This window comes from Populus euphratica, unplaced genomic scaffold, assembly GCF_000495115.2.
Source record: "Populus euphratica unplaced genomic scaffold, PopEup_1.0 scaffold350.1, whole genome shotgun sequence".
In the NCBI taxonomy this organism is placed as follows: domain Eukaryota; kingdom Viridiplantae; phylum Streptophyta; class Magnoliopsida; order Malpighiales; family Salicaceae; genus Populus; species Populus euphratica.
In genome coordinates this window covers 30,880-42,753 of record NW_011500246.1, presented here as the reverse complement: position 1 = coordinate 42,753, position 11,874 = coordinate 30,880, and the positions used below count along the sequence as shown (strand labels likewise).

At 27.0% G+C, this 11,874-nt stretch overlaps 1 protein-coding gene and 1 long non-coding RNA gene across 2 annotated transcripts; one reads left to right on the top strand and one right to left on the bottom strand.

Moving 5' to 3' along the window:
• Positions 1–1,424: 1,424 nt before the first annotated feature.
• On the top strand, positions 1,425–2,055 carry LOC105112657 (uncharacterized). The gene is made up of 2 exons (XR_839795.1): positions 1,425–1,932; positions 1,988–2,055. It is a non-coding gene; the product is annotated as an uncharacterized LOC105112657 (long non-coding RNA).
• Positions 1,643–4,501, bottom strand: LOC105112658 (peroxisomal membrane protein 13-like). The gene is made up of 5 exons (XM_011008434.1): positions 4,403–4,501; positions 3,911–4,147; positions 3,340–3,635; positions 2,436–2,528; positions 1,643–2,296 (listed from the first exon to the last, which is right to left on the bottom strand). The coding sequence occupies exons 1-5, from the start codon at positions 4,425–4,427 to the stop codon at positions 2,081–2,083; spliced, it is 867 nt and encodes a 288-aa protein (XP_011006736.1). The 5' UTR covers positions 4,428–4,501; the 3' UTR covers positions 1,643–2,080.
• Between the last annotated feature and the right edge of the window lie 7,373 nt (positions 4,502–11,874).

Here is an 11,874-nt window from a genome sequence, read left to right as displayed (position 1 = left end):
TCTTGTGCTCAAGACGAATGCATTTGGAAAAGGTTAGAGAGCTTAATGTCTACACTAGTTGTATTTGTTTCATTGCTTATTTTCGAGCTTGTTTGTAAAGTTTATCTTTTAAAATGATTTTTGTTTTGAAAATTATTTAGAAATATACTGAAATAATATATATATATTTTTTAAAAAATTTATTTGTAATAGTACTATATAAAAATGATTTGAAAACATTAAATTTAAATTAAAAAACAAAAATTTTAAGTTTTTCCAAAAGTGATTTTGAAATGCAAAAATAAGCAATTCCAAAACTATAAATAGCAATATTTAGCGAATATTTTGTGGTTTTTCTGAGATACAAACCTGAATTAGATATGGAAGCTGGCCGTCTGGAACCGAGAAAGTGCATGTTGCCTGTCATTGTTTCGGATAGCGAACAGCTGAAGTTCTTTTATAATTGTTGTTAGTTTTGAAAATATGTTTTGTTTAAAAAGTATTTTTTATTTAGAAATATATAAAAATAATATATTTTTTTATTTAAACAAAATTAATTTTAATATTACAACATCTAATCCAAGAATATAAAAAATTAATTTTAAATAAAAAAATTTAAATTTACCTAACCCTATATAAAAACACAATAGCAAACTGGGGCGCTGCGGATGTGTTTAAGGATAGCAAACTGGGGCGCTGCGGATGTGTTTGCTACTGGTATTTCCTTTATTATGATATCATTAAGGGTGTGATTAAGAGTGTGTTTATATTGTATTAGATTAGTTGTGAATTAAACTTTATTTTTTATTAGTTTTTTTAGGTTATTCCTATAACATGATCTGTATCAGGGATTTAAAAGATTAACTTAGGTTGACTTAAGTTATTTTTTTAATTCTATTCTGAATATTATATTATGTTGGTTGGGAATTGAACTTTATTTTTTTTAATTTGTTTTCTTTGAGTTTATCTCCATCTTATAACATATATTATAAATTTGACAAGTTACATGTTTTTTACTTGAATTATTTTTATATTATTTTTTAATTTTATTATTAAATATTGAATTTAATGAAAACTGCTTCATAATTTTTTTTTATTTTTGAATTTAATGAAAACTGCTTCATAATTTTTATTTTTATTTTCATAAGATCAGTTTAACAAATTAACCCAACTTGACAAAAAAAAAAAATTGGATGACTTTTTTAATTAATTTTTTTATATATAAAAAAATCCATCCTTCTAGCATTTTGAAAATTAATTTTATAATTTATTTCAATTTATCTATTATAATCTTATAATTTATGTTATAGATTTAATGACAATCAATCTAATATTGTTGTCTCAATATTACAAGAAAAAGTTCAGGGTGTCATCGCCGTAATATTTAAAAAACAAATATTCATTAAATTTTAAAATAATAATAAAAATATTTTGCTCCTGAAAAACAAGTTACAACGCTTGAACATTATTTTTATGCTAAAAATAAATTTATCCGACTTGCAGGTTAGCAGAAGCAATCTACATTCTTTCCCGGGAAAGTCTTGGACAAGCAGGGGATGGCGTTGCGATAGCATGTCATGGAAGAGATGCTTCTGGGTTTGGGAAGTCATCATCCATTTATAATAGTCACATGATTCACTGCAAAGTATATGACGCAAAGAAGAACAGATAATATTCATTATTCAAATTGCATTAATGAAAAGTTGAAGATACCAAGACAAATTATCAGCCATCTCTTTCTAACATCATGGGGGTGGTATCCATATCTTCTCAGTTTAACTTATGGTTTTATGGTACAAAATTAGCACAACAGCAAGACCTTGATTTATGTTTTGTGAAGGACACAATTGGTCTTCCAGAGAGGATTATTTCAAGCAAGCAAATGACACATAGCAAACCCAACCTGGAAAAGTAGGAGCGGCATTTTCATCATAGCAGGCCGGAACTAGAAAGGTAGGAGTGGTATGTCCTCCATCTGGGCATTTTCATCATAGCAGGCCGGAACTAGGTAGGAGTGGTATGTCCTCCATCTCAACTGCTCCATCATACAGCTCTAGAATCTTGTGATTTCTAAAGGAAAACGGATATAGATTTAATATGCTCAGTTGCTAGTACCGTCTCCCCACACATTATCCCATGCACCACTTGGAGCAGCCTTTGGCCCCTCAATGTAGTTCTGATTCCCACGGGGGTTGTGGGGGACAGGGAATCCATCAGGTCCTGGCCCTTGAACCTTCCGGGGCTTTGATTTGATTCCCAACAATCTCAAAGCAAATCTAGCCAATTCTCCATACAATAACCCTGTGCGATCAAAGAGCTGCAAGCGACAATTTCATGAATCATTGTGCAAGGACATTGTCATGAAGCACAACTAAAATGAAGGTACATGAGGGCTCACTTTGTAATATCAAGTCTATTTTCAAAGAAAGGAAAAGTGGACATTTAACGAGCTTAACCTGAAGAAGGGCAGACATGAACATGTGGAATGCCTGGGTGTTCTGGTCAATCAAGAATGATATCCGGCCAAAAACATTCACAACACTTTGCATCTGTAGTAAAGTTCAAAATAACAAAACATCAAACAATTGAACCTTGCAATGGAAAGGTACGGCAGGTTAAGAAATGATAATTTATCTACAAAGTCATCATTGCTAATTTACATAACAAATCAGATGTTAAGTTCAATATGAACGGGTGCATTTACTTCTTTCTTTTTAACCTAAAAGGCTACTCTTGCATCCCAGATAGTTTATGAGTAAAAGATTTGGTCAAGCTGGTATTGTAAGACAGCACATAAGGAGACAATGAATATTGCCCTTCAAATACTAAGAGACACCAATCATGGTCCATCTGATTGTTCTCGATGAAATACTCTGCAAGTGTGAGATTAAAGAATTGTAGACATACATTTTGCGCAAACTTCCATAGCACCAAACAATCCCTGTGGATTTTAATGGCTTGTAATTCTATTCTACAACCGTGGCCAGGAATAGGAGCACAGTAAAGGGCCATTTTATAGATCAATGATAGCCAAACGTCATTCCTTAGAATGAAAAAATGTTTATAAATTCATAGTGAATGAGACAAAGTTATAAAGTACACTATTTTATGGGCAGCATGCTCTAATAGGCACTGTTTGGCATTGGAGGTATCAAATAATGAGAGTAGATTCCATCAAACAGCCTATCACAAGCTAAGTTGAAGGATTGACCCAAGAAGAAACATATAAATGCTATCAAGAGCAACCCTTTTCCTCTCTACAAAACGTACTGGTATTTGATCTGGTGGTGGTCTGTGGTCATAAATCAAAGCCAAAACAACAACAAGAAGAAAAGACAAGAAAAAGGAGAGATCCCTTACAACTCGAAGAAAAGAAACCCAAAAGCTTGGTGGTGACGGTGGAGCACCAAAGGGATTATTTGGATCTTGATCACCGCAAGGACCCATGCCCATTCCATAACCACCCATTGGACCACCAAGACCGCCACCAAGACCGCCGCCGTACATGCCTCCATTATACATCCCCCCGTAACCTCCTCTATATGAACTGTTCCCATACATGCCACCACTATACCCTCCAGCTCCACCATACGAAGAGCCATACATTCCACCATAGGAATTTCCATACATTCCCGTACCATACCCGTTATTATAACCTGCACAAAAATAACAATATCCACACATGAAACTAGTCAAATAAAGCAGCAAAGCTATCATCCACCCCAGCAGTCACCTTTAATCCGTATCATATAGCTTTTAATTTTAATCTTCAGTATACCAAGACCCTATTACTCCCATTAAGTACATCGTTGTGATTCAATCAACGGCCCACATGAATTCAACATCATTTGTTGTGAATTTAACATAAATCACAGATTACTTGTTTACCATTTGCACACACTTGCAAGCATAGGAAAGAAAGGCGAAATACCCGAATACATGGTTCCAGCGTTCTGTTGCTCCCAGGGCCTAGTGGGAACAGGTCTCCCAAGAGAATTTGCGGTGGCAACTGTATTCCCACCAGTAGCAGGAACAATTTCTCCCGGTTTCGTTGTTCCAGATGCCTCAACCACGTCACTCGTGCTTCCAGGGGATGGCGGTTTAAAAGGTGTAGGGCCAGAAGATGATGTTCCCGCTCGTTCCCACGGTTTAGGAGGAGGGCTACCACCTGCAACAAGAATAATTACAGATTACAAACTACCCGTGACATGAAAAGAAAAAACAGCAAGTAAATCAAAAGTTACAGATTCTCCAAATCTATATAAAAGGGAGCTAGAAATAGAATCATCAATTGAAAATAATTTAATTCCCCTAGAAGAAAATTAAACAGATAAATAAAGAGTTATTCTTGTCTTGATCCTCCAATTCAAAGCTGTGATACTTACGGTGATGAGATAGAGAAAATAAAGGAAAGAGAAGGAACCTGGTTGTTGGGAATTGGAGTCCATGACCGAACAAAAAACGATTGGGCTCCCTTCCCCAATATTGTCTTTTATAGCGCCCGTCTTGGTCTCGGAGGGTCTTCTAATACTTTAGGTACTTTTCATATTTTCTTAATGTGATCCCTCTACTCTCTTCATATTCCTAATTTGACCCCTTCGATGATTCCAGTTAATTTCTCGGCTATAAGTATTGCTTAGATTCTCGATCACAATCAAATCTCTTTGTCCAGATCTCTCTCGATTGCATTTCAATTTCAAATAAAGAAACATTTTTTCAATTAAAATCTTTTTTTATTTTTTTTCAAACTTTATTGAATCCTTTACCATAATAATCACCCAGAATTAAAATTTGAGCATTTTAATAAAAAATTTCTTCTTTTTTTTTTCCAAATTTTGAGTTTAGCTAACATGCCAAGCCACAAGCCGCTCGTGACCGGGAAATTGGCCGGGATGTCATCGGAAGGGTCACATTAAGAAAAAGCAGAGAATTGAAGGACCCCATTAAAAAAGTAAGAGTAAAGGTACAATTAATAAGAAAATATGAAGAGTCCAGAGATGAATCATGCAATTACCAAAACTAAAACCGCGTATATCCCTTTTGGTCGTATTTTTTTAGTTTGAAATTAATATTTTAATGTTTTTTTAATTATTTTAATTTATTAATAGTAAAAATAATTTATTTAAAAAAAATATTATTTTACAAAATTCCCAAACAAATTACACTTTCAAAAATATTCTCTCCAGACTCCAAATATCTAATTATTAACAGAAAGGTGCGTGCTGATTTTGCCTCTATCCACGTGCCTTCTGTTTAAATTCTTATTTGTTTTTATATTTAAAAAAAAATATTTTTTATTTGTTTTAAATTAATTTTTTATATATTTTTAAATTATTTTGATACTTTTATTTTAAAAATAATTTTTAAAACATAAAAAATATTATTTTAATATATTTATAAGTAAAAATACTTTAGAAAATAACTATAAGTACACTTTCAAATATTTATTAGAAAATATATAAATTTTTACTAAAAAATTCTCTCCAAGGTGCTATTGAAATTTTAAATTAATTTTTAACTCAAATTCATTGCAAAGGTGCATTTTTTAAAATTATAAAAATTTTCAATTTAATTATTTCATAATAAAATAAAATAAATATATAAACTAATAAATTGTAAAAAAGTTATTAATATTAATTAAGAACTAATGTGAAAAAATAATTTTTTTAAAAGAAAAAAAAAATATATATATATATAAATATTTTATGTTATTCTTTTTAATTTTATACTATTCATTTTAGAGGTTAATTTTGATTGCTAGATACACGTGATTTATGTTCTTGTAAATACATCATGGAAGAACAACTCACCTGTCTAAAATTTAACAGGAAAAAAAAAGATAAATTACAATAATATCTTATAAAATTATAAAAAAAGTCTAAAAGATGATTTATTATCTAAAAAAATTAAACTAAATAATTTTAAAAATGAGACAGAGGATATTAATTAAAAATTAATTTTAGAAAAATAGTGAAGAACTAAATAATTTATATATTTTTTTAATGGTTTTCATTTTCAAACCAACTTGCAAAAAGCAAGGAAAGACACATTTCTCTCATCAACTTTTATCTATTTTCTTTTTTAATTATCTTAAAGCAAATCATTTCATGTGTATTTTTAAAGATCAGATAAAAAGCTACTTAATTGATAAATATATCAAGGTTAAGTGAAGGTTAAGTTTATCAAAAACATTACTTAATCTGTTAGTCTAATATATGATTTATATTATTTTCTAATATGTTCTTTCAAATGAAAGTTCTTTGCGTTTAAAAATTACACAGGTTCACATTATTTTATATTTGATTTGTATTAAATAAATAACGATAGTTTTATATTTAATTTGTATTAAATAAATAACGATAATAAGATTTAAACTCGTGATAACATGATCATCAAAGATTTAATACCATGTCAAATAATTATTTCAGCCCAATAGTTTAAATTATTAGATAAGATTTCAAAATATATTTTATATTATTCTTTAACAAATTCTTCTCCACATATTTTTTTAGTTAATAATACACTTTCACACCAATTTAATAAAATTATAAAATTAAATTTTAATAAATGTCGGCCTTGATATTTTAACTAGGAAAATTGAAGGAAAATAAATTAACCTCACTATAATTTATTTCCCAACTATTCTTCTAAAAAGCCATGAAAACATATATACTCACCATTTCAATAAGAAGTTAATATATATATATGTGTGTGTGTGTGTGTGTGTGAAATCTTGTGGTGATTAAAATAAATATTAATAAGAAATCAATTGAGAAAAATATATCTTATGATTTGAAATTTCTTTTTCTCACTCATGTTTTTTTCCTATCACAACATGGTTTTTTGAATAAAAAATTAATGTAAGTAAAATAAATAGAGAAAATTACTTTTGCCCTTATATAGTTTAGGTTTTTTTTTTTTTTCACTTTGCCTCAATATCTTCAAAAATTATAGTTTGCATTGTAAAATTAATAAATTCATAACATTTTATATAGTTATTCATGCTTCTCAAAAAATTAATAAAATAATGAATTATTTATAAAATAATCATTATATTGACGAAAAAGCTCTAATGCTAAATATTACAACTTTGACATCAAATCAAAAAAATCTTAACCACCCCACAAACCAAGACCAGGTCTCATGATCTAAAAATCTCCCCAAAACACGCTGTGAAAATGACCCAAACCAAAAGGCCTCAGGATTGGAGCCCTTGAATTGTGGTCAGAGAAGGATGCTGCAAAAGAAGACCATATGAGGGAACGGAAAGGGGTGTTGGTGCTCAGCGAGCTGAGCAATTTTTTTATATTAAAAAAAGTGTTAGGTTAAAAAATTTCAAGTATTGAGATTATTTCAAGCAGTAATGTAAATAATATTAAAAAATAATAATTATAAATGAAATGAATAAATAAAAAAAAACCATACTTGAATTTATCTAGATTATCAAACAATTCAATGCTAATCTAATAAAAGAAAAATAAAAATAAAAATGTAAAACTTCAAAAAAATAAAAAGAAAAAAACACCAACTTAAAAAAATTAAGAAAATCCAAACAAACCTCATGAACTTAGTTTAATTTTAAAAACTCGCAACTTGATAAATTATAAACTTGAGTTCAATAAAGAAACTTAACTATCAATCAATTTAATTTTAAAAAATAAAATTATTAATAAAAAATTAATAAAAATTTTTCAAAAACAACAAAAAAATAAGGATGAAATATAAGAAAAAACACCCAAGGAGGATGGAATTTGAAAAAAATAATCCCAAATAGAATAAATAGTAATTAAAAGAATGAGCATCAAATTTGAAAGATTAAAAAATTATAGGGGATGAAATTAAAAAAATATTTTTAATTTAATAAATTATTTATGGATTAAAAAAATAGTAAGAGGTAAAATTGAAAAAAATATAAAGAGCTAACCTAATCGAACCAAACCCAAAAGATAAGAAAAGAAAAAAAACAAGTAAACCTCGACAAACCTCATAAATCTAGTCTAATATATAAAACTTGTAACGTATGAAATTCTTTAAAAAGCTCAACTTTTAACAAATTTAATTTTAAATGATTAAATTATTAAAAAAATTAATAAAAAAAACTTACAAAAGAAAAAAATAACAACAAAAATAACATAGAAAAAATTTGACAGAAAAAACCTAAGGAGAATGAAATTTGATTTTTTTAAAATAATTTCAAATAAAATAAATTATAATTAAAAGAATAAAGATTAAATTTGAAAGATTAAAAATTAAAAATTATAAAGGGTGAAAATAAAAAAAATATTTGTAACTTGATAAATTATTTATAGATTAAAAAATAATAGGAGATGAAATAGTAAGAAATTATTGAGGGCTAACCCAATAGAATTAAAAAAGAAGAAAAAAAAGAAATCATAAGATTAGAAAAAAAAAAACAAATGAACTCGGTGAGCCTCTTAAATCTTGTCTAATTTTTAAAATTCATAATCTGTTAAATGTTTTAGCCAAATTCAATTAAAAATTCTACTTCAATTTCAAAAGATGAGATTAATTAAAAAAAACATTTAAAGAAAAACCTACAAAAACAACAAAAATAATAAAGGCAAAATTTAATCTAAAATATCGAAGAAGGGTGCATTAAAAATAATTAAAATGATGTCATATAAAATAAACAACGATTATATATATATATATATCATAAGAAATAAAATTAAAAAATATTTATAAAAACCAAACAAACCTGAAAAATAAAATTTGGTTAAATTTTAAAATCTTGCAACTTGTGAAGCTAAATATCTAGGTCTAATTAAGATGTTTATTATGAGCCAGTTTAAAAATATTAATTTTAAAAACTTGTCAAAGAAAAAAAAATATTAAATTTGATAAAAAAAAAGGAGGTTAAAATTATAAAATAATATCATTTATGATTTAAAATAAAAACTCAAGCCTAAAAAAATGGTAATAGAAATAGTAAAGATTAAATTTAATAGGAGAAAAGGAAAAAAAAGGTGAAATCATAAAATAAAATAAAATAAATTGAAACCAAACAAAAAAATAACAAATAAAAGAATATGGATTAAATTTAATAAATTATTTAAGATAAAAAAATCATAATAAAAAAGGACCATATTGAATAACCAATAAATGAATATGCCTGATCCATTTCTCCTTGTAGAATACTATCCGCTATAGCTCAGTCCAATTCAGCTTCCATACCTTACAATCTTGTTCATGGTAGCCCACAGGCCCTAAAACACGTCTTATAAGTTTTTGTATCACCCGTCTTATATATCTTAGTTTTAAATACTCTTCTCTCGATATGGGATATTACAATTCCTCCATCTTAAAAATGAGTCGTTCCTGGCTTTAATACCATATGCAAGGTCCGACCCGTTTCCCTTTGTAGAATACTGTCCGCTGTGGCTCAGTTCAACCCGATTTCCACACCTTATAGTTTTGTTTTTATTAGCCTACGAGTCGCAAAACGTGTCTTACAAGGTTAGATATCACCTGTCTTATATGCCCTGACTCTGAACATTTTTCTCTTGATGTGAGATGTTACAAGGTTGTTCTTAAATTTTTAAAGGGTTAACGTTAAAATCTAGGTGGAAGAAAGAAAAGAAGGGAAAAAAATGGTTTGTCATTGCCAAACTATTTTGGAACACACACCACCTCATTTAGTTTGGAGTGTTGAGACATTTCAAACACTATTTTAGCAGCTGAACGACTATTATGGGCCGCCTAAATAACACAGGGTTATCTACATAGTAGTGTGTGTCGCGCATATCCAAACAACTTTTTTAATTATATTTAATAAATGTAATTTACAATAATGTCTCAAAGCATCCTTGAAACTTACAATAAAATCAATATGAAATGACAAAAAAATAAATCATTTGAGTGAGAGTTCAATTGGTTTCATAAACCTCATAATAATTATATTATTCTAAAAAAAATAAAAATACAAATATGTTAGGTATCAGATTATTTTATTATAGGGTTAAATTAATATTTTTAGTGTACAAAATAAAGAAAAATTACTAATCTAACCTCATACAATTTGAAAAAGATAATTCTACTTAAAAAACCCCTTTATTATTTTTTTATATTGTATTTTTTTATGTTATATTTTTCACAATTATTATATTTTTTGTTAATTGATATTATTATTAACATTATTAAAAACTGACATAAATGTCATGTTACAACAACATGAAATCTTCATTGATATTCATTTGGTCCATAGTTTTTTTCTTTTAAAATTACTTTGGTTGTTGCATTTTATTTTTTCTTGAAGAATCTCTAATTTTTTTTTAACATCATGTTGCATAAAAAATATAATTTAGTTCCTATTTTTTTTATTATTTAAATCCCTATATGGAGTTGTAAATTAGTCGAAATTAGGCAAACAATTTAAATGGATTGATGCAAAAAGCAAAAATTAAGTGAATTTAAATTGATATACTCATTTAAAAAATATTTTTTTTTATGTAATATTTCATATGTATAACAAGAGATTTTTATTTCTTTAATTATTTTCCTGATTTAAACTAAAAAAATTAGACAAAAAATAAAAAAAAGAAGAAGAAAAAGGATTCATAATAATTATATGATATTATAGGAATGAATTGAATTCAAAATAACAAATTAATCCCTAACCTTCTTCATACATTTTATTTGATTAAATTAATTATTTTTTTTACAATTATGATCGATAAATTTCTTATTTTATTGAATTTTTGTTTCCTATAATATCATATATCTATTCTTGAGACTTTCACAAAGCTTATAATTTGACATATAGAAACTTAATTGAAAAAAATTCAAGATTAAATTATATTTATTGTAAAATATAACAACAAAAATAATTTCAATTAAAAAATTTTTTATTAGAAAAATATCATATAAGGATTGAAATAAATTTAAAAAATACAAGGTTGATAAATAGAGAAACTTTTAAATAAAAAAGAAAAATAAGAGGAATGTATGAGATCATTAACTTGATATTAAAAAGAAATTATCATCTCTTACTAATTCAATAATATTTTTTTTTGTATTTGAGGTTGTGGTTCAACAGGTCAAAAAACTTACTTATTCATTTTCTTTTTATGTATGTCTATTATTTTCATGGTATCTTACTTATTTATGAGACTTATAAAATATTTTATACATTTAAAGATTAATCATGATGTGTGAAAGCTGACACGAATATTCTATATATATATATGTGTGTGTACCCATATGTGTACCTTTCCTAGTTATTCTAAAAAAAAATCTAAGCCACATATCATATATCATATAAACTTGTTCCTTTTTTTTTTTTTTATGTATGTTTGTTATTTTTATAGTTTCTTATTTGTTTACGAGACTTATAAAATATTTAACAAATTTAAAAATTAATTATAATATGCGAAAACTAACACGAACATTATATATATATATATATATATATGCGTGCGTGCGCCTTTCCTAATTATTCTAAAAAAAAATCTAAGCCATGTGTTATATAAACTTATTTTTTTTTAATGTATGTCTGTTATTTTTATTATATCTAATTTATTTATGTAACTTATAAAATATTTAGTAAATCTAAAAATTAATAATAATATGTGAAAACCATTTTATATTATATATATATACACGCGCGCGCGCGTACCTGTGTGTGCCTTTTCCAGTTATTCTAAAGAAAAATCTAAGCCACGCAAGAAAGTCTAGGAGATGTCCTGGAAAGAAGGGAAAGCGGCGGGAGGGGAAATTAAAAAAGAAAAAGGTCAAAAAAATAATTCATTTTAGTTTTTTTTTTTTTTATCAAGATTTAAATTTAGTATTAACAAAATAAAATATAATTTTTAAAACGAGAAAGACGAAGCATTACGGCACTTCAAAATAAATTTTTATTTATCCTTATCATCATCA